This window comes from Anomalospiza imberbis, chromosome 20 (genome assembly GCF_031753505.1).
Source record: "Anomalospiza imberbis isolate Cuckoo-Finch-1a 21T00152 chromosome 20, ASM3175350v1, whole genome shotgun sequence".
In the NCBI taxonomy this organism is placed as follows: Eukaryota; Metazoa; Chordata; class Aves; order Passeriformes; family Viduidae; genus Anomalospiza; species Anomalospiza imberbis.
Window position 1 is genome coordinate 7630681 of NC_089700.1, and position 23640 is coordinate 7654320.

Below are 23640 nucleotides of genomic sequence, written 5' to 3' on the forward strand. Positions count from 1 at the left end.
CCTCTTCTTGTCAGTGGGCACTGAAGTCTTTAAAAATCTGATCCTGTTATGATACAGGTTATCATTTCAAGTAAAGTATTTACTTTGACGTATTTAGGTGTGTATTATGTACTTTAATAGGTTGCCTTATTAAGTGTAAATTCTGGGTGGGCTGGTCAGTGCTGTCCAGGAACAGGAAGGAAATTATTGCCTCCAAGCTGAGCAGTTGAAAGTTAACACATTATACAGGAGAATCAAAGAACTGGGACTGACTGAGCAAGGGACTGTGGCGAGGAGAAGACAAAGGAAAGAAATCCACTGCTGGTGTCTGATGGGAATGTTTTGAACAGAAGACAAAACTCTTAACAGCCCAGTATCATCTCAAATTAATCCCCATCTTCCTAAGAGTGTCTAACAAGGATTTGAGAGGATTGCTTTTAATGACATTAAATTATATAGGCTTTTCCTAGCTTCTAATTTAAAACTTACTTTAAACAGCTTTTACACCACAAAGTTCTCACAAATGATTGTGTGACCCAAGTTTGCATCACTTCTTTGCCAAAACTCTGCTCCTTGCAAGTCATTGGTTTTCCCAGTGCTCTGAATATTTTTAAAGCCAGTGGAGGTTTTAGAATGAAAACACCTATAAAGTAGTACAGAAAATTATGTGAAAGGAGAGTGAATATTGCAGCAGTTTGTCAGCAGAATTAGTTTTCTGTTTTTGAAACTGGCTACCCAAGCTAAAGGAAAGAGTGTATACAAACAGAGGCCAGAGCACCTGTGGAATAGCTGCAAAATTTCCTGGGAGCTGTATGGAAGAATCCAGAGTTATCCAGTTCACAGTATTTACTGGGACAAAGCCTTTCAAACATAGTTTGCCTTGGAAACAGGGAGGCCTCCTGTTATTTCTGAACAGGAGCACTGATGTTCTTTGACACTGGTTGACACGGTGATGGGGGGGTTGTTTATCCTCTAAACATCTGCAGGTGATAGATGATTAATATCTTTGGGAAGAGGTGGGAAATAATGACTCAATACCCACAAAAACTTTCGTGAAAGAATGGCTTGAATGGGAAATGTTAACTTCTCTTGTTGGAACAAGGTGACGGGTGGGGTTATCCAAGGGTTAGGCTTTTTTTGGGATTGTGTTTATTTGTAAAACATGCTTACATGGCTTGGATGAGAATATCAAGTGTCAGTGCATGCACTGAGTCAGTATTGATCTGTTTTCTTATGTCTGTTTTGTCCTGGCCCAGGGGTGACTTCATTTAGTTTGAGGGAGGGATTTTTCAGTGGAAAATGTAGGAGACTTTCAAGACAAATGGTTTTGTAGAAATACATGTTCTTGTCACTTCTGTTCTTTGTTTTCAGGATGTGTAGTCAGATGTTTTCTGGGTGCTCTCTTCAGTCTCCCTCATTTGCCTCTCTCCCTTTCTCCCACACATGGGAGCCGTTCATTTTAACTCTGTTGGATGTCAGAACACCATTTCTGCCAAGCAAGAGCTCAAGAAACCAGATGAGTTTAATGATGGTGTGGGGGGAAGGGAGGGAGGAGAGAGGGGCCAGCAAAGCTAATGAATCACATAACAGCTTTCATGGAAATACCGACTGCAAGTCATGTCCTCTTGGAGATCGGGCAGCGAGCCATAGACCTTTTGTTCCCAGTGGAGCCAACAAACCACAATTTGCTCTCCACTGGATAGTTTAATTCCTTAGTCACCTCTTCCTCCCACAAGTCATTCTTGCATGGGGGGTTTACAAATGCTCTCATTTTTCAGAGTAGTAACACACTGCTGATTAAACTGGTATTGAAGAAGTTTATTTTCCCCTGGAGAGTAATTTTTACTTGACTTAAGCTTTTCTTCCAAGGCCAGTGAGGGCCAGCTCTGTTGATTGGTCTTGTGAGGTGACTTGACAGGACTGACATGATGAAATCATTTCAGAAGGACTGACAAACACGTCAGTCAGTGGCAGTGTCCCCTCTGCTCCCAGGCCAGTGAAACAGGAACAGCCACTGTCACAGTCTGGACTGACCTCTTAGAGGAATTTAGTCATGAGTGTGAGTAACTTACCTCTGGAATTATCTGAGGAAGTGTTCAGTGATAGCCTGAGGTCCCTTGATTCCAAGTTGAAAGGCTAATGAAGGCTAAATTAGTGGAAAAGATCATCAATAAGCTCTCCTACACTACAGGGCCTTCCCAGCAGTTAGTTTTCTGCCCTGGCTGGGAGATGTGCTGCGTGGGAGTGCTTTCTCCATGGGCAGGATGACAGCTTTTACAAGGAGAACTTTTAGGGCATGGCAGACAGCAGGATGTGGTTTATGCATTTTGTGTGAGATTAATTTCCATCAGCAAAACAAACCATTTTTGGATGAAGACAGGGAGCTTCTGGGAATCCTGCTGAATGAGCTGGTCAGCAAGAACTTGTCCTGTGGGTCCAGAGCACTGCATTGTGCTTTTGCCCCAGTGCTGGTGGTTTTAGGACCTACCAGTGGTAGATCTAACATGATAGTAAATGTAAAAGCTAATTTTCTTGATTATTTTTTCATTAGTTTAGTTAATGTACTTGACAGCTGCAGAGTGACAAGGAAACAGCCAGGGGACGGTTGTGTTGGTTCTGACACAGCATTAAATTACTTGAAAGAGGAAAAAGGGTGAAAGGAGAAGGGAATAACGCTGGAGAAAAAGAGAAGCTTGCTTCTTTTTGTTTGGGCTATGTTTGGCTCCTCAAGATCTTGAAGTTGTAAAGCTGACCAAAGAAATCTGAGCATGCATTGCCCCTTGGTCTTCCCACTGAAGCTGCCAGAGCCCTGGAGGTACTGAGGAGTTTATTTGGAAGCAGGCCTTGTTCTGGACCTTCTATCAGTATTTCAGCAAAGTAATCTGAAAAAATTATTTTTTTTCCTCTTTTCAATTCCTCCCCAGTTTTACTAATTTACTCTTCATAAAATCTGATTTCCACAGGGAATGTAACTTTCAAAACAACATGAGATTGTAACTGAGGCAAGAGAACTTCTCTGATTTCGTTTGTACTGCATTGCTTGAGGACAACTTAATTTGATTTTTCTGTGATTCTCACAGACTGACAGTAGAAGATGGACAAATATTTGATATTTTCATTATTTTCTAATACTTTCCCCTTCTGTATCTCCAAACAATTTGAGCATGATGATTGAAGATGATCTAAAACTGAGATCTCTGATGATGGTAATAGACACTGTTAGATTTTCCATGCATCAACTTTTTTCTTCCTGTAATCCAAAGCAGGCATGTGTTCAGATCTCTTTGGAATGTTCCATCTATTATATTTCATGAAATGTTTTTCCACAAGCATCAATAGATATGGATTGCATGTTCTGAGGCAGAGCACTCTGCCCTTGTGTGCTGTGTGATCATGGGTCGGTTCTCTCAGCTATAAATTACATCAGAGCTGCAGCTTCCTGCCCTTTTCATCAGGCTCTGGAGCACACAGCTAACAAGCTCTATATTTTTGTCAGCAACAAAATTTACATTTGAAGCTCTTACAGGCAAATTTTATATTCATCACTGGAAAAATGCACTCTTGGGAAAGCACAGGGCTAACATGAGTTTGCATGGTTCAGTTCTGAGCATGTGTAGGGGATGTGTTGGCTGAAAAAGGGACATATATTTTCCATTTGTTACCAGCTCTGTAGGTTTTGTATCTTGGTTGGAATTTATTCAGTTGCTTAGGAGAAATGTTAGGAGCAAAGCAAATGTGTCCATATCCCATGAGCAGAGTTATGTTCCTCTCACGTTCCTTTCCTGATGGATGCTCTGGTGCTAAATTTTAAAAATCATTGCTACTCAGGCAAGTAAGAGTTTCAGCAGCAACTTCAGTGAAATTATATTTATTAATGTATGGAATGAAAATGGGTTTAGGGGCAGGGTGCAGTTAATTCTCTGACACATTTTACTTATGTTGGATGACCTTTCTTCCCCAACTGAATTAAGAAATCCCATCCTATACTAAGGATAGAAATCTGGTTTAATTAGTCTGAAATATGTAGGATGTAAAGGTGGCTTCTTCCCTGCATCTGGAGGATATTCTTTTGTATTTTTCACACCCTAAAGACCTTCTGCATTTTGCCATTGCAGCATCTATCCTGAAGATGTAGAAATCCTTGCGATACCAAATAATTATGCTCAAATAATCCCTTTTATAGGGGTTGTTTCCACAAGGGTGTGGATAATGATAAATTTGTTGGCAGGAACTGAGTTCTCTGCAATACGGGAAAGACCTTCAAAATTGTAAGTGAATACTTACTCTCCTAGACAAAAATGCTATGATTCCTGAAATAAAACAGAGGTAATTCCCTGTGCTTGTGCAGAACAGAACCAACTCAGCGTGAGGTTCATTAGTCATAATTAAAAGCTGGTAAGAGGGGATGGGATTCCATGAACAGGAGTCATTCCAGGACTGGTATTCTCTGCTGGGAAAGCTCCTCCAGAGTGCAATAGCCCTGGTGTTGTCTGTCTGCAATAATGTGAAATAGTTGCTAAACTGCAGCCTGTAGAGAACGCTGCATTTCTCTTATTTAAGGCTAAATTGTCAAAATCCTGGGAGTTTGTTTTTTTTTTTTTTCAGAAAAGAAAAATAATTTTAAAATTCTTTGACCAAAGGGAAGTGGTTCAAAGTCTTGTTCCCCAGAGCATGCAGTGTCAGCTGTAATGCTGGGAGGGGATAAGGTGGTGGTGTCATGTCCATCCCAGTCTGGAAACATTCCTTGAATGGAACGAGTGATCCAGAAAAGTGGAGCAATTCATTTAAACCTTCAGAGGCGTTTAGACCTTTGTCTCATGGAAGGCTGTGTGCTCAGTACAGCCTGTTTTCAGCTGACTAGAGCAAGGCACAGAAATATTTCAAGTCAGGCCTCCTAAAGTCCATGGCAGTAACTTTGCTTAACCCAAAGCCATGGATCCTAGGATTACAATCTATTTTGCCACGAGGTGAGAGGCACAGAGCTCTGAATATGTTTTTCCAGAGCAAAAGCTGATCAGGATGGAGGTGTCAAAAGGGAAGAGTGCCTCTTTGAGGGGCTGAGGATATTTCCACAATCCTTATCTTCTAGATCTTGACAAATGCTTTTGAAAAACCTTGTTGAGTTTGAAGAATGGGCTAATCATGTTAAGAATTACTCTCAGCCTCCTCCACACATAGTTTCTTTGGGGCTGCTTGACTGTGGAAAATCTTTGACTGATCTTTTAATTAAAAGCTCTTTTTTTTTTTTTAAACCAAGGAGTTAAAGCTCTTCCTGCTTTGAAGTGGGCACTGTTTTATAGATAAATATCTCATTATGTTATGAGCTTTCTCCTCTCCCCTTCTGTCTCATTTCTTTTCCTGATGTGTCTCATCCTGTGTTGATAGTTCTGATGATTTCAGCCCAGCTCTCAGTATTGGCTGTTCCAGCTCCCTTAGCTCTGTGCTGGATTGAGCTCTGGATGAGCTGTGGAGTCCTTTCCCCACCCCCTCACAGAAGCAGGCTGGAAATGACAATAAAACTGGGTTTATTATGTGGCCATCACAGTTCAGTAAACAAAAGGCAGTTGTAACACCAGTGCAATGCAAACTGGTTATTAAGCATTAAGCAAACAATTTAAAAAATAAGCTTCTAGCTTTTAAGTTCTGCCCTATTAGGGAAGGAAGAGGTACCTCCTTTCATGTTTCCATTTTTGATCCCTTTCCCCCCTGTTTTTCTGGATTAGCAGGGTTTGGGAATTTATGAGGAAAGTTCTTTTGGCTCGGTCAGCGCTGGTCTTTTGGGAGTGTGGGGCAGCATTCCTGAGCTGGAGGGTTGGGATCATGGATTCCTGACACAGAGCACTCCACAGCAGTGCTTGGAGAGGCATTTTCGGCTTCTTTTCCTCTGTGATGGTTCTGCTCCCTCCGTGGCAAGGACAAGGAATTAGAGCAGGACCCACCTTTACAAAGAAAGAGAAGTGTGATGAAGTCCCATGCAGGTCTCTCTATCAGTTCCATGATTCAGTCCATGGCATGGCCTCCTGAACAGTTAAACAGGCTGAGTAAATTACTTGCTAATTGTGAAAATGTTGGATATTAAGCATTTCCCCTCTTATAATCTGTTTGGTTATCCTTCGTGCTTGTGAAGAGATGTCAGATTTTGATGGTTAGAGGAGTGATGCCCAGCACCTGACTTGTCTGGGAGGAGCGGGGTTCTCACTGTTCCTTCCAACTGGATTCTTGGACCAGGAGGTTTTTTAGGCAACTGCTTCATTAACTTGAGCCACAGATCACATTCAGTTGTGACAACCACTGTGCATGGAGGAGCACATCTACTGACAGCCACTGTTAAGTGAGTTGGTATGGTTAGATTTAGGGTTGGTTAGTTTTGTTTGCTTTTTAATTTCCTGTACTTCTCAAAACACTCAACACTGGTATTTTATCCATTATAATTGTATTTTCCAGAAATGGAAGTACAGCTGTTTTATCACCACTGTTAACCCAGCAATGGCTGGGTGAAGGACTTATGGGCTAGATTAGCTGGGAAGCTGCTTTCTGAGCTGAGGAGAATTACCTGCTTGTCTGCAAGCTAGAATCAAGGAAAACCCTGGGATTCTTAGTGTAGCTAGTGGTCGTTTATCTCAGGAATATTCCTAGTACAACCATAGGAGTTGAAAAATTATTTATCTGCTTTATCTTCAAGCATATCCCTGCTTTTTCTGAAAGCACATTCTGGGGGATGTGTTATTAACTCCAAGGATGTTCCTCACAGCAGCTGCTAAAAACCTTCTGGAAAGCAGAAGCAGCCTCAGATCTAACAGGTAGGAAAACAAAGGAAACTCCAAACTTACCAACCAGATCAAACAAAAAAATCTTTTTTCAGTGAAACAGCAGTGATTTTGTCCCTCTTCACAGAAAAATTCGTATTTATGGATTTTTTTTTTTTTTAACAGTTGTCTAAAAAACTACCAGAATAGAGTTTGGCTTAAAATTGATTTAGCTGTAGGTATGAGATGATTATACCTGATCCTGTCTTGTTTTTACAGGTGCATAGGCAGGAAATGTTCCAGGACAAACAAAATCAGGAAGTGTCATAGTACACAGAAATCCCAATAATTTTGGTATGCTAATGTCACAAGTATATAGAGTCAAGACCCCCTTAAGGAATATAAAAATTATGTATTTTTTTTTAACAATGAGCTGTGATGGCTGTGGCAATTACAAATTCACATTAAAACCAGGAAGTAGGGGTACTTCATTTTAAAAAGGGAGAATTCTCTATTTCTGGAACTTTCACCAGAATAATTTCAAGATAATGCTGCTACACATCGAAAGTTTTAGTCATACTTTTGTGGGGGCTAGACAAGGGGTATAATTTGGAGCTGACTAAAGTTTTTGGCAGGCCCGGTGGTATTAACAGTTCCAAAAAAAGTAGTGTCGAGTTTACTGTAGGGATATTCCAGCAAGTGTAGGATATAGAGTTTCCCTGAACATTGGCTTTGGATGGCTCAGTGTTTGTTATGCCAGGTTGCTGGGTACTCCAGAAATCCAAAGTAGTTCAGGGGTAGATTCCTCCCCAATTGTGACCTGCACCAGTGCTGGTAATTCCATGGGGTTTGTGTCCCTCATTTTGGGGGTGAACACAGCAGCACCTCGTGATTCTCTTGGTGCCAGAGCCTGATGGAGCAGTGGAGCCCCTTGGGTGCTCCTTGACTCTTGAGCAGATTAGAAAGAGAAGTTTGTGTTTGTGGGAGCAAAGACTGGGCAGGCACAGAGCAGTTCTTGTCTCTCAGCCAATTCACTTTCCTGATGCATCTTTGGTCCTGAGGTTTGGGAGCAAAAGTGGCGTCTTACAGTAGAGCTGCGCTGCTTTTGTACTTTTGTACCTTTACTCAAAACAGGGATATCCAAGCTTGAGTTTTCATTTTCAGTTTAAAAACTTTCAGGAATCTCAAGTAAACAGCATTAAAAATGTTAAGAAGGGACTCTTTTGTGTGGACACTGGCAAATCTCTCAGGGTAAAGAGATTTTTAACTACTCTTGCTGTTATTCAGAGAGGAATTGTCTCTGACCAGGCCCATAAAGAGCAGGAAAAGTCAGCTGAAATTCACAATGAGACTTTGTGAACAGGGTTTTGATCAGATCTCGTCTCATTTACCTTCTGAATGCGACCTTGTTTCCACTGTAATAGAATTGAGCTGTGACAAAGTGAACTTGAAATTCAGTTCTTGTGGCTGTGCTGAGCTTGGAGCCAGCAGATACTGAGTAGAGTTGATCTTTTTCTATTTTCGTTTTAACACTTTTCTGGAAGAATTAAATGTGACTTTCTCTGCAAGGAGAAAATGACAGAGCTATTGATCAGGTGAATACAACAAGCTGAAAATAAAATATGTGTGATCATTCCTTAATTGTGCAGCAGACATTTTTCTCTTTTAAAACCACTTTAAAACTTACTGGGGTCTTTTCTGGATTCTTAGTACTTGTTTAGATGCTAAAATTAGAACTAAATAGTGATGCTTCAACTATAAGGTGGTCTCTACTATTTGCTTACATTCCTGCCATGGGAGAGTCTCTTCTGGTGGCCACCCTTGAAAAGAATGTCCTACCAATAGTTCATCTGCAGATGTAAACCACTGACAAGTAGTTTTGTCATGACTTAGTCTTTAAGTTACCAAAAGTACCTTTTCTTGAGTGCTTTTTGCACTTTGGATCTCTAGACTAGTATTTATAACTAAAAAACCCAGCCAACCTTTACCAAGTGTTCAGCTCAAATGTCAGGGGTCTATGTAGTCTTAAATTAGGAATTACTCAGCTCAAGATGCTTATTGCTGCTTTTTTTCTTTGCTAGTGTAGCTTTTTCAGTACAGACATCTGTTGCTCCCTAGTACTTTGTAATATAATTTTTATTTCTCTTTGGTCTCCTGCTCATATCCTCCATCTCAAATATCAGTACCTGAGTTGCTTTCCTACACTCTCCATGATGATTACATAGATCAAAATCTTTGCATTAAGCCTTTTAGCTCTTTCCTCCTGTTGCATATTGTGCCTGTTCCAGGGACAATGCAGTCAGGGAGGCCAGACAGTCCAACAGGCCATTAAAGGATTCAGAAAAAAAGCTAATGTTTTAATTACTCTTAGTCTGCATTTGCTAAGTGAGTAAAAGGCCTTATTGGAGCAGAAGCTTCTATATATAATTAGTGCTGGATTATCAAAACCACATTTGTTGTTCTGGAGCCATCTCTTTGTCTTTTTTTAAAGCTAGGTGGAGTACAAGTGAACCTTCCCAAGGAGGTGCTGACCTGTGAAGGTGTTGCCTCTGTGACTAACACTCTGCAAACAGACTGATTAATTCGGAAGAGCCAGACTGGCCAAGCCTTGCTTTGCTTTGTTTGCTGCTGCATAAACACCAGGTAGCAGAGAGCATTGTCTTTCTGTAGGACTACCCTGAAAGAGATGGAAAATAGTGTGCTCCTCTGAGTTTTTGAGGATTTTTCAGAGGAGTATCCAGTGCTGTTGTCATGGAAGAATGCTGACTGCAAACCCGTTCAGCTCACCCCCTTTTGTGTACCAAGCAGATCAAGCCATGATACTTTTCACAGTACAATAGTGTCATTCTTTATCCTGACTTTTGCCTAAGCTGATGGTGGAGCAGAAGTTTCAGCCATTTCACTCTCAAATATGAAGTTCTAAACAGCTCAAGCAGTTTTGAAAATATCAGTAGGTGCTGGGTGGTGGTGTCTCTTGCCACCTACATCTCTTTGAAATTCCGACCTTTTGAATCCAGTCCCATTCACATTTCAGCTCCCAAGAAGCTCTCAGGACTGATTCAAATCTTCCTCAGGGCTTGATTTACTTGTGTGCATCCCTTCAGTATTTGTTACCAAGCTGTCCTGCCATTCCCAGAGGTTTTGGGATAGGGGGATTAAGCAGTGTGGCAGAATGTGCAGGGATTTTTGTCTGTGTGAAGTAGCCCAGCAGTGCAGGTAAGGGCTGCTGTTCTATCTGCCCTACTTCTCAATGTTTGCTTTTCCTCATGCCATCGTGAAATGTGTCAGTGTGTTTCCTGTTAATTAGGATATCAGATCATCTCTGGTCAGCAGGGAAGTTGTTTTTTAACTGTTTCATTTGCTTTAAGCAAAGGAGGGGGAAAAAGGCAGGAGAAAATAGGGTGATTCAATAAAACAGATGTGTACTGAAGCCTTTTAATGAAAAAGTACTTTAAGGGAGTCAAGTGCACAGCAATCCTTTCTCTGTGCTGTACAGTCTCCATTTCCCAAAGGACATCCCTCACTGACTCTTAATCAGCCTCAGTATCAATCTCAGGATCAATGCTGGAACAGGGGCAAAGGGATCTGCCAAGTGCCCTGGGCTTTCAGTTAAGCTTTGAGGTCTCAGTGGCTTATCTGCTTTTGAAAAATGGATTTTAAACACCAAATTAATTAGGTTCTTGAAAACTTTACTCTGAGTTGACAAAAGAAGTCAGAAAATATGTCCAGGCTCCCTGTAACATGTGCTGGTTTATCACAGCAAGTGAGTGTGGTGACTCCAAGCTAATGCCATCTTTTGTGACTTGGCTGTGACTAAATTCACATTGATGGTGTAATGAATCCCATATTAATCCATTGTGTTAAATCATTCATTGTGTAGCTGGAAATCAGCTGAAGGGTACTAGGGTGCTGGGGGAATTCTGAATGTAGCACCAAAAAGCTGCTGTCATCTGCCTTCTCACATTGCTTTGTAAATGTGAAGAGTCTGCCTGTTCAGTTCAGTGTCTGGTGGCACTTCAGGTGTCTTCCGACATCCCAGTTGCTCTGTCTGCCTCTGGAGCAAGGGACAAGTCCTCCAACAGGTGCTGCCGAATCTTAGAGTGCAGTGAAGGTATTTTAAATATACCTAAAGGTCATCTGAAATGGCACTAGACAGCTGAATTTTGGTGTCCTAGACCAGGTGTCATAAACCAGATGGAATTAAGATACTCCTGTGACCCAGGTTTGTTTTACTGAGAAACTGAAAGTGGTGCCAGGACCTTTCCCAGGGCAGGTACCTGCCTGCCTTGCCTGGCTGTCGCTGTGGGTTCCTGGTGCTGCTCTGGATGCTCAGCACATCCTGGCAAAACCTGAGGAAGTGCTCTCAAGTCCAGGATCTACTGAAGTCACAGTCAGAGGATGAGCTGAAAGCCAGAATTGATAAGAAGGACATATTTCAGCTAAACAGCAAGTGCTGGAGCACAGTAAAATTGTGTGGGGTGGTTTAATAATTCTTTTTATTTGCTGTACAAGTGTGGGCTGTTAATATTCCCTTTACTTAGCCATGGTGCTAAATGCTTCCAGTCCACTTGATTTATACTGACCTTTCCCTCAAGGAACCACTTTTCTATCTGAGGCTCAGGAGTTCTGTTCAGATGGGAAATTTTATTAAAACATCCTGGCATGTGAGGACAGAATTCCAGACTGACGGAACCACCTCTGTCTTCTGTTTTCAGGGAGCTTTGAATAGTTAGTCGATAATTTCTTTTTCCAATCTCTTGTTGCACTGTCCTTTCTGAGGTGGATTTAGGGATGACAGACACGGGACAGTAAAATTGCTGATCTGTTGCAAAAGCAGGAGCTGGAATGAGAGAGCTTTAACATCCCTCATGAGAGGACAAACTTGTCTGCAGGCAACAGTTCGCCTTTCTGAAATGTATGACTTGCAGCGTGCTATGAATAGCTTTCTTTTAGTTCTTGTTAGTTATCCTGTTCTTGCAATTCAAATAAGGTATCCATTGTTTAAAAACATCACACCAAAGCTGCATCTGTCTCCATGCTTTAGTCTTACAGGATTGAAATGCTTTGTGAGATGACTTGGTGATCAGTGCTTAAATTACATCGATGGTGCAGGAGGCTTAGTACCTACTGAAACTATGGAACAGTGAATTACGTGGGATTTTGAGTATGTTGAAGGAAAAAAATTTGTTTTTATTGTTGTTTGCCTAAGAGATGACAGGATTAAAATTGAGGAATAAGGTACTAAATGGAACATTCCCTGTTAAGACCACTGTGGAACAGTAGAAGGCCATGGCATTAACCTTTGGGTTATTAATATGTGGAGGGAAGGATTAAGAAAAGGGCAGGTTGTGGGACACAAATGGGACAAAGGCCAGAGGCAAATCATTTTGTATTGACTCCAGTTTTAAAAAATAGATTCAAGGCAGAAATTAAAACATTTTCAAAGGTGTTTATGTAGTCAAATGTTGTCACTTCCCAAGTGACATTACTGCTCTCTGGGACTGGAGAAGCAGGTGTTTGAACTGTTAGTATAATTAAGGGTCAAGTAAAATAAATGTAAATTCAAGGCTAGTGCTTTACTGCAGAGATATTTGCTATCATAGGCAGATAAATGTATTGAATCTTTATTCCATAATGTCACTCGTGTCCCCCTGTGACTGGTAAAATGTTTGCCTCCTACATCCCTTTAGCCTGCTACCACTGTAATTACATTGGGTGTGCTGCCTGTTATTACTTCTGAACAACAGTCCTGTGTTTCACCTTGGAGGATTGGGAAATGTTCTCCTCCATTCCATAGTCCATTTTCTCCTGGTTATGGATGTCCCTATGGAAGGTGCTGAGCGCTCAGATCAGAAATGGATCATAATGTAGAAAAACTGAGGGGTAATCCTCCTGCTTCTGCAAGAAACATTGTAGTTGTGTTGAAAATGGGATTAAAATGTCAAAAGATCATCTCAAGGGATCAACTTTTATCTCATTAAAGTGATACTTTGGCTTTTGACACTAGTGGGAAGTCAGGGAGTGCTCCCTGGCAGCAAGTGGTGCATGGAAAGCTCCGCAGCAGGGTACGAACCCTGTTCCTAAACCTGATTTAGTGTGACCTTGGGTGAGGTGTTTCATTTCTCTCTGCTTCCCTGTCCTGTAGCTTAAACTTAATTATGTGTTTCAGAGGATTTCAGTTAAATAGCTGGTAATTTTAAAGCACTTGGAGAATTATAAGTTCTATCTATTGTTATGGTTTAATGCCTCACAACTGAAAAGTAAGGCTGAAAATGGAGAAGTTCTTACTGGGCACCCAGGTGAGGAACACAGTGATAAGGTGACCTCCACTGAGATTCAGGTCTGATTGTTTTTCTCTCCCCTGCTCAAAACCAGCAGCACTGGCCAGGCAGTGAAGTTCTGTGTGATTTCAGCCACTGAAAGCAGCAGCATAAATCAGGGCAGTGTTGGATGCAGGAGCCTGGGAGGCATGTGTCTGTCTGGAGTCTCCCACAGCCCATCACCAGACTGGGGGCCAGTTAATCAGGTCACCACGGGGACTTGCCCAGCCCTCAGTGCAGCTCCTGACTGTGGAGCCTCGGGCTGTGGCTTGGCAGTCACTGGCAACCACTACACTGCTCAATTCCAAGGTCATTCAGAGAGGGCTTGCCCATAAAATAGACTTTAAAATAGTGTTTATACTTGATTTGGTGTTTTGTGATCAACATATGCGCTTAAAACTTTTCTCTTTTTTTGGGGGGCTCCTTGTGACTTTTTAGTATCATGTGGTGCTTGTGGAGAGTGGAGTGAGGAGAATATGCAAGTCTTTCTACATCATGAAAAAACCAAGTTGGTTAATGGTTATTGATGGATAGCAAATGCCTCGTGATTTATGACAGAACAAGTCAGCAGAGCGTGGAGTCTTGCAAAACACGAGGCACATTGAGTAAGCTCAAAGCCTGCACAGGTTGGCAAACTGGTGGAGTACAGATAATCCCAGTTAAATATCATTAATTGTTGTCCTTATGTATATGTCTTCCATTGCTCAGGATCATGTTGAAGTTGTCATCTGGTGGTGATTAGAAACATGCTGGCATCACTACAAGTGCAGCATATCTCCTAGGAAAAGGTGGTTTCCTTAGTGCCAAGCAATTTGTACTAATGTGTAATTACCTCATTATTTATTGCAATGTACAGAATACCACCCACTATTTATGGAATACTGCTTAGTCACGTACTGACCAGTTGACAGTCATGCTATTGAACCGGTTTGGGCAATAAAAAAGTTTTTCAGAGCACTTATTTTTGTCATAAAATTTTGTGTGAAAGGTAGAAAACCCTTTCAGATTGAATAAAAGCCCAGGACATACAGAAGGCTTTAAATCACCCCTTAGGCTCCATTCAAGAACATCTCTGATAATTTGCAATGTGGATTTTGCATCTTAAAATGTAGTATGGCTGCAGCTGGTGTGAAAACTGCTTCTGTATGCTGGACACTTGTCCTGTTCCATGGTCAGGATGCATTCAAGTGCTTTCCCCCCTGGGTTTCACCTGTGCCTCTCTCTGAGCAGGGAGGGGCTGTGCTGAGCTGGTATTTCTCTGCTGGAAGTCACATCACATCATGGTCCTTTCAGTTTTCCTCCTGTCCTTCATCTCCTGGTGTTGGCTGCATGGATACCACGAGCTTTGCTTATGTGCTGAGCTCACTCTGAGTAGGTTTTATGGGTGCCGGATCCTGGCAGCTGGGTTGGGAAGGGGATGATCCATGAGCTGGGGCCTGGGCTCTGACAAGGAGAATTCCCATCTCCGCTTTCATGGTGCTTTCCACTGGAGATCCCGGAGCTGTGCTGTCCCCTCCAGCTGTAGGTGACTGAATGAAGCTGTGTGGGCCTGGCTGTCCCTGTATCTCTTCCCAAAAACACTGGAGCCTTTGTCTCTGGCCTCACTGTGCCCCTGCCATGACAGAGGCTCTCTGTGCTCTCCTGCCAGCGCTGCGCCGAGTTCAGGGGGCTTTTCTTCAGCTGCTCTTTGTCTGGGGGTGTTTATTGTGCTGCTGCAGAGTGTGTGTGTTTGGGGGGGGGGGGAGGAGGGGCTCCTGTTTGTGTGGGCTTTATAAACCCAGTGCATTCTTCAAAAGATGCTGAGCAAACCGGGTGGCGTTAATGTTAACCCTTCCAAGGTTGCTGTGCAAGGCAGGGAGTCTGCTCCCCTTTGCTCGTAATGCTGTTTGATTTTCTGTGGATGCTGCACATATGTGTCAGCAAAGAGCCTCCCGAATGTGGGGAGATGGAATTCATTCTAGGATTTCCCCCAGAGTCCTTCTGGAAGTTGTTTTTATTGCAAACAGTGGCTCACTAGCCCTTTCTGTTTGCATAACTCGCTCTTGCATCCTGTTTATGTGGCTTCATTGGACAACATCTCCTCATTGTGCCCCATCTCCACACTTTATGATCCTGTACTTTGGGGCTTTTCCTTTTGAATAAGGTCCTGAATTTTCAGGAGGATTTTCTTAAATTCACGGTGTTGTCACTTGCAGTGGCATGTCATACCTGCCCTTTGAACCAGCTTCTTTTCTTCAACCAGCTTGTTACAACTTCCATGTTTCAGATGGCTCTTATTGTTTCTTCAGTGCCTCGGGTCCTGTATTTCAAGAGAGCTTTGAAAGATGAAAATCAACAACTCATAAACTTCATTTCCCTTGTCACATAATGCTTTGCATTGTTGGTTGGTGGGGAAAAAACCCAACCAACAACCGAACAGAACAGCATCAACTCTCTAAGCTCCTTTTGCTCTTCTTCCCTAAGAGGATGGGAATTTAGAACATGGAAAAATCTCTCATCCATCTCTGCAAGAAGCTGCAGCCACACAATTGTCTTAGTGTTGGAAGTGCCAGAAGAGTTTTATATTTCACTGAATCTGTGCTCAGCATAAATGTTTCAGTCCTTCTTTTGTGGTGATCTGCTTAAATAGAGTATAAAGCAAATAGTTTTGTGTGTGATAAAAGTACATTTTTTTCAAAGACAGTATCTTTTCTTAAGTTACTGAACATTTCCTCAGAAATTACTAAGATTAGATCCAGCATTTTACGAAGTAGTGTGAAGAACTTTTACTTTCAAATAATTAATACCCTTTTATCTTTACATCAATATAATTAATGGGGGATTGTAGCTCATGTATTGCAGCATTTATGTAGAATATAATTACACTGGGAAAAAGTTTACCAGGCTGTGTTCCTTTGCAGGGGATGGGAAAGGAAGAAATGTAGAATAATACAAGCCTTTGAAACATGAATCCACACAGTCAGTCATGACTAAACCTATTCAAACACTCAGGTGTTTTTTTCCAGTACTGCTCTAGGCTCCAGCATTGTTGTTGTGAAACTTGTTTTCTTCGTGCACTAACTCAAATTTGCTTCATCCCTTGTTCCTCAAGGAGCAGTTTCGGCCGCGAAGCGTACAGGGATCCCAGCACCCCGGGAATCGTCCTCATCCGTGTCCAGGGAGAGAGCTGTGCTGCGTGGTCAAGCCAACACCAGGAAAACACAGCCCAGCCCCACCTCTTCTGGTGCACCAACTCCTACCAAACACGTGCGCCCCACCAGCAAGTCCAAGCAAGAGAATGAAACTGGTGACAAGGCTGTTCTGGAATCTCAGGTTAAAGAACTCCTGGCAGAAGCAAAGACGAAAGATTCGGAAATTACCAAACTCCGTTGTGAGTTGAAGAAATGCAAAGAGAAAGGGTCACTCAATGCAGAAGGAATGGGTGCTTCCAACCAAAACTTAGAAACAGTATCACCTGTTGACATAGATCCACTAATAAGGACCCTTCAGGAGAAAAACAGGACTTTCCAAAAAGAGCTTGCTAGCCTGGGAGAAGAAAACCGTGCTTTGAAAGAGAAATTGCTTTATCTGGAGAACTCCCCTCTCTCAGACACAACCACAAGCAGTGGAGGCGACAGCAGCCTCCCAACCCCAACTACCCAAGAGTCGAGTTTTGGAAGCCCATCCAAGAATGCGTCGAGGGGTGAAGTGGAGGGGCACAGGCAGCACGTGAACGGGGGTGCCCTGCGCAATTCCGGTTCTTCCAGCAGCGATGTCACCAAAGCCTCCCTGTCCCCCGACGCGTCCGACTTCGAGCACATAGCAGATGTACCTTCCAGGCCAGCATCCGCCAGCAGCAACCACTTCAAAGGCTCCAAGTGCTCCACTGCAGGAAGTTCTCCAAACAATATTAGCGACCTGTCTGTGGCGTCTCTTACAGAGAGAATACAAAAGATGGAGGAGAATCACCACAGCACAGCAGAAGAGCTGCAGGCCACTTTGCAGGAGCTGTCGGATCAGCAGCAAATGGTGCAGGAGCTGACCACAGAAAATGAGAAGCTAGTGGAAGAGAAAGCTCTCCTGGAGACTTCCTTCCGTCAGCACAGAGATAGAGCCGAGCAGCTGAGCCAGGAAAATGAGAAGCTCATGACTCTCCTCCAAGAGCGATCCAAGAATGAAGCTCAAGAGGAGAAGGTCCTTGAACTGGAACAGAAATGTGCAGAAGTTCTCGAAAAAACACAATTTGAAAGAGAGAAATTGCTCAACATTCAGCAACAGTTAACCAGCAGCCTGCGAAGCTTAGAAAGGGAGCATCAGGATGCCCAGCAGGTGATAAAAAGCCTGAGAGAAGAAAATGAGAAGCTGCTTAAACATCTAGAAGTGGAACAGCAGAGCAACAGCACAGTGACAAAAAGTCTGGAGGACTGTAAAATTGCTTTGGAAGGTCTGAAAATCGAGAATGGCTCTCTCAAAACTCAGCTGGAGAATGAGAAACAAAAGGCTGCAGAAATCAACGTGATGGGCTGCACCTCTGACAACTCTGAGGTGCAGGAGATGCTCAAAGTAGCCCATGCAGAAAAGGCCCAGTTAGAAGCCTCTTGCACTGAGCTGAAACAGGAGCTGCTGAAGGCAAACAGTGAACTGAAGCACATTCAGGGGCTGCTGTCTAAGGTAAAATAGTAACAGCTCTATAATAAAAGTGGTTGTTTCTGTCCTTTCACAAATAGGTTGGTCTTTACTTTATTATAGAGCCGTTGATTGTAAGTTTCCAGGATTTAAATTGTAGTAGAAGCTGGGGTTATATAATATTGTCTCAGTTTCTGCTGCTCTACCCATATTTTCTCAGAAATAATTATTGGCATATCTGTATTTATAAATTCATAACTATTTTGTCCTAATATCTTCTGTAGAATTTACTCTTTCAGTAAGTAGAATTGTGTCTATCAGAATTGGAGCAAAGAGCATATCAATTAAAAAGTACTTTGATACGGTGTGAACAAATAGTGTAAATCACTTGCTAATCAGATGAAGAGAAGGGCATAAATAGTTAGCTGTGAATATTAAATTCTGAATAACGAATCACAATTAATTAGCAGTGAAGTGTAGGTGTCATTGGTCATGAGAACACAAGGACATGAATTAATGCTCAGGGCAGCTGATAGGGGCAGCAACAAGTCACAGCACCATCAAGCTCCAGATGAGATCATTTTCATAAAACAAATATTTTTACAAAAGAAAGAATTGCTCTGTTTTGGGATAGGTAAAGTAACATTAAAAAAATTTTAGAACAATTTACCTCATTTGTGAGTTCATAGCTTTGCTCCAAACAAGGTTAAGCAAGATACTGTCCCTGTTTTCTGTGTGATCCTGGCTGTTCAGAGGAGCTGCAGTGTGAGCCATCATTCAATAAGTGTTAATAAAGCACAAGCAGTGATTATGTCCCAGTGCTGCAGAAGGAGTGAAAGTGTGCAGCCTTTCCTGTATGGGGAGGGGAGCATGAGAAGAATGATAAAATTGGCTGCAGATGAAGAGAGCATTGCCAAAAAGCACCTCCACGGTTTGAGTGATTTAGAAAATCCAGATGTCCTTTCAGCTAAAATAGGTGACCACAGCAAATGGAGTTAGTAGAGGAAGCTTTCCTGCACTTTTCCCAAGTGCTTTCTGGAGCTGCAGGTCATGAAGAATAAATGAAAAACTGCTGAGTGCTCAGACTCTGTACCAAACTTTTTATTGCTTGGTTTGGAAACCACAGATTTCCCTCTTTTTACTCTTCCCTTCCCTCGAATTAAGCTGTTTTGAATCATTGGCTATTTGTGACACCCAAACAAGACCACAGGCTTCTGTAAGGCTGCCCTGCAGTGAGGCCGTGCCAGTGCTGCTCACTGAATTGGCAGCCTGCACCTTTTCCATAACTTGTTCATAGTCAGAGAGCTCCCCTCAAACCTGGAAGCATTGATCAGTGGGCTGAGCCAACAAACTGAAGTGCAGCAGATTCCCCCTTCAGTAATTCCAGATGTCCCGTATTCAGAAATACACTTATCTGCAGTAGCTGGCTCTGCTATGTGTGTTTTCACAGTCCATTGAAAATGCACATGGTAAAAGCAGCAAATTGTTAATGTGGATGAACTGATCATCAGCCCGGCCCTAAGGCAGTGATATCACTTTCATAATGGGCGACAGAAATAGAAGTGGAGATTTCCGGGAATATAATTCTTCTCCCTTCATTGACTGCAGAGATTGGTTTGGAATTGTGATCATCATATAGAAAATTTCATTTCCTTTGCAGCATCTTGTATTATCTTTATTGCCAGGAAAGAAAACTGACATTCATCGCTCATCTCAGCTTCCTGAGACTCTCATTTTCATTGAAACTGGGTGTACACAATGTTTAAATCCACAAGGTGCCCAGTAAAGTCTCTAATGAGTGAGATCTCCTAAGAAATAAGGACAAACTTGCACCTTTTTTCTTCCCTCCCAGGCTGAGAATGAGTATGGTCAGCTGAAGGAGGTGTGTGACCGACAGGCTGAGCAACTGAGCAGAACCAGCCAGAAGCTGCAGGAGAAGACATCAGAGAATGAAGCAGATATCAAAAACCTGAAGGAGACCATTTTTGAGTTGGAAGACCAGGTGGAACAACATCGTGCTATAAAACTCCACAACAACCAGCTCATCAGTGACCTAGAAAGTAGGTGGAGCTGGAAAAAAGGATTAAAGTGAGCTTATTTGCAGGGCTCAGTTATGGCTGCAACAGGGAGGAGGAGGTCTGACCTTTACAAATATTCCAGTTTTGGATATTCCCTTCTGTTCATGCATAAAAGTGCTATTTCAGCAGGGAATGCTATAGATGGGACATTAGTGACAGTCTCCAAGCCTCATTCTTCAGTGAAGGAAACATTACCCGTTCCAGAAATTGGGATTACTGGACTTTCATTAAAGAGTTTTTAGGGCAGAGCACTGGGAAGAGCAGTGAAGTTGAGGTTGCTGTGGATGGGGAGCTGGGGGCTGCCACCTGGTGGAACCAGTGGCTGCTCCTCACATCAGTGATCCCTCAGGATGTGTGTGCTGAGCAAGTGAATCCAAGTGGCATTGTTTAAATTTCAGTCTAGTTTAATACCTGAAAATAATGACATATTTTAGAGATGTTTGAGCACCAGATCTGCTGTTGGTTCCATTCCCGATCAGTGTCTTAATTCAGTTTAGTCTATTTTAGTGGAATTTCCAGAAGCAAAACCAAATCAGCTGCTCTGCCCTTCCATTCTCACTTTCACTGTTGTCCTTATGTGTTTAATGAACTTTTCACGCTTTTTGTCATTCCTAGGTAAAGCAATGAAGCTGGAAGAACAAAAACAAGATACAGAGAGGCAGCTGAAGGCTCTGACTAAGCAGATGAAGGTAAGTTTTAAGCTCCAAGACAAAGCTAAGCTGAGCTTTTATTGCAATACTGGCATTGTGTTTTCCTAGAACAAGAGCAGAAATTCTTTGTGCATCCTTTAAGTCTTCATTCTCTTCACTTTGGACTTCTTGGCAATATTGGAGGGGAAAGCTTAGCATGAGTTTCTTTGGCAATATTTTTGGTAGTATAAAGAGGCAAGTGTTCAGTTTTACCCAGCACCACCTTAAAATTGTGAGAAAATCCTGGTTGCTTGTGGTCACTGCAATAGAGATCAATAACTAAGTGCTCAGCTCAAGTGGGTGCATTTTTACAGCAGCTGGGGATTCTAATTGCTCTTTCCAGGAGGACACAGAGGAGTGGAGGCGTTTCCAGGCTGACCTGCAGACTGCAGTGGTTGTAGCCAATGACATTAAGTGTGAAGCTCAGCAGGAGCTCCGTGTGGTGAAGAGGAAACTGCAGGAGGAGGAGGAGAAGAGTGCCAGACTGCAGAAGGAGCTGGATGAAGTGAAGGGCAGCAGCAGGTTGGTTGTTTACCATTTACCAAGGCCAAGACTTGATCTGTGTGCCTGCTAACACGCATGCAAACAGTGCTTTGTCAGTAACTATTTGCTGGCTTGGATGTGCGTCTCGTCTGTTTGTATCTCTTCTGGCGGATTTTGTTGTCTCTTATTCTAAGATGTTCCAGTTCTTTTTCTTTTTGGCAGTCTAGTTCTGTCAACTAAGCTATGAAGGTTTTAATCAGCAAATATTAAGTAGTAACAATTGCTAATATCCTCTGATAGCTTTGCTCTCAACATGGTGATGCCTTTATAACTCTGTACAGCTGTATCAAACCATCTGTGGAAGGATTGGTTGGGTACAGATATTCCAGAAGAGAACTTCTTAACCTGAGGGAAGTCAATGAAGAAATATAAAGTAACACAAGCAGTTATCTGTTCATCAGAAATATGTGTCAAGTTAATTTTACTCCTCTAGATTTTGGCTTTTAATTTCTCTCCTGGTAAATTCATGGCCATTGGCAGAATGGCCACAGGAACAGGGTGAATCCTGTCATTTCTTTCAGGTGAAGTAACAGTCCAGCTCTACATTGCACTTATGTGCTCACTGTTTTCCATTCAGGAGTTTCCACAGCAGCTGTACAGTAGATGGGACTAAAAACATGGGAGAGGGTTTTTGTGGAGGTGTAGGGATCAGAATGCCTGGACTGAACAAACAGAAAAACTTCTTTTCAGAAAATAAAGGAATGTTTTTAGGCTGCAGTTTTATTAGCAGAGTCCCAAGTGGATGCAAAGAAAAGCTGTTACAGACCATGTTCTCAGACAAAATGATTACCAGACAGTACTTAAGGTTCTGGGCTCTGTTTCCATTTCTAATTTGTTCTTAATGAAATTTCTCTTGTTGAAAGCAGGGTTCCTGTATGAGGGTGGGGAGTCATATTCTCATAGCTTCCACTCTGTATTATTTTGGTTTTTAAGATATATTTGATAGTACTTCAAATGAATAGAAGATGACCTGCTAATTTGCAGACTGGAATATTTATCTTCCATCTGTAAGGAGCATGATCAGCTCTTTGGTATAAGAAGCCTGAGCTGCAAATACTCCTTTTTAAATTGGAACCCCAGAATCCACACAGCTGTAGTTCTAGGAGGAAGTGCTCAGGCATGTATTTAATGAAGTCAGTTTTGGCTTTTGTGTCTCCCTGTGTGTCACACACACATGGATGTGTCTGTGTCATGTTGACTCTCTGTGTAGCTTGCTTTGAGTATTGCCTTGGTCATGGAGCCAGATGTGCTGTCTGCAGTGGGCAGTATCGATTCTCTTTCAAAGGCAGGTAACAAAACCAAATTTTGCATCTGTCAGGATAAGTAATTTGACTCTCAGAGTGTGCAAAATGTTGGTACTGAGTGGTATGGGAAACATAATGAATCCTGTGGAAGTACCTGTCTAAACAAACCAGTGATCAGCAGCTAAACACTGGAATTTTAAAGCTCTACTGACCTATGAAACAAATTCCTGAAGTCGCCAAAGCTCCTGCTGAGAGCCAGTTCTACACTTCCAGGTATTTTTGCATTCCTGAGGTCTCTGTCTCCCCCAGCACCTTGGCTTCTTTCCCCCAGGAAGTTCTGGGGGTATTCTCATCATCACTTTGTCAGCTTTCACAAATGCCACTGCTCAGAATCGGCAGTGGATTCTGGTGCCTGTGGTGATTTTGATGTGTGTTCCGCACTGGTGGAAGCAGTTTGTAGCATGATACTTTAACAGAGTCTATAAAGTATTCCTCATGTTTGCTAATGCTGAGCAGCTGCACGCTCAGCTGAATGTCTGACAGTCCCTAGTGAAAGTTTCTTGTCTGATTTTTAAGCTCTTATTGGAAAATGTACCTTCCAAAGAGCTTGCTACTCAAAGGTTTTTGGCAAAATCTCAGCCATCTCTTGAGGGTCATTAGACTCCACCTCATAAATTCATCTTGAAGCCAATTTATCTCCTACAACATCCTGCCATTTTAATGTTTGCCTGTAGCTGCCTGAGTTCCTGCCTCCAAGTTTGATATCACCGTTACGTTCTTCTAATCAGACAAAAAGTCATTTTTGGTTTAGGAACAGCCCAAGAACTTGCAGAAAAAATCCTGATGAGGTCATCAGAGTTCAACTGAATGAAGGTAAGAGCCTCCCAAGGGCATCTTTAACACAGATTAAATGTCTAATTCTATGACTGAGAATGTTGGGGGGGAGGTTGGACACGCATCGACCAAATGGAATAAGGGAAAAAGGAGTTAACTTGTCCCAAGTTAGTACTGGTGAAACTACAAATTCATTAACCCATGCTTCAGGCAGTCTTCTATGATTTTTACATCCTAATTATTTCTCTGCACTAAAATGCAGAAGCTTACAATCCACTGTTGTGTAGCTGTCTCCTCACAGGTTGTGGAAATTGGAGTTAAATAGTCTCCATCCTTGGAGGTTTTCAAGACCAGACAGGATAAGATCCTGAGTAAAAGTTTCAAGGTCTTGATTTGACTCTTCGGCTTCAAATTGTCAAAATTATTTTGGCACTAAAGCATTTTGTGCCTTGAGCTAAGAACATGGAGGGAAGACAGTTGGGCCAGGAGTAGTACGTAGAGAAATCAAATCTGTAATTAAATGAGCGACTTCTTAGAATAATAAAAAAATTAACCAGATCTTCAAACGGAAGCCTAAACTGAAGATTGTGATGCATCCCACT

The 23640-nt window shown here is 42.2% G+C and overlaps 1 protein-coding gene across 11 annotated transcripts in view; it reads left to right on the forward strand.

Moving 5' to 3' along the window:
* The window catches only part of SPECC1 (sperm antigen with calponin homology and coiled-coil domains 1), an 88105-nt gene that overhangs the window by 35022 nt on the left and 29443 nt on the right, over positions 1-23640 (forward strand). For 9 of the 11 annotated variants that reach the window (XR_011005466.1, XM_068210532.1, XM_068210529.1 and 6 more), the window contains 4 exons: positions 16137-17695; positions 19503-19710; positions 20344-20417; positions 20761-20939. Coding sequence is in view for 10 of the 11 variants with exons in the window: in XM_068210532.1 (XP_068066633.1) it covers positions 16137-17695; positions 19503-19710; positions 20344-20417; positions 20761-20939 (2020 nt within the window). In the remaining variant the exon portion in view is untranslated. Of the gene's footprint in view, positions 1-16136; positions 17696-19502; positions 19711-20343; positions 20418-20760; positions 20940-23015; positions 23078-23640 lie in introns of all 11 variants that reach the window. The other 2 variants (XM_068210536.1, XM_068210534.1) reach the window with 2 other exon arrangements.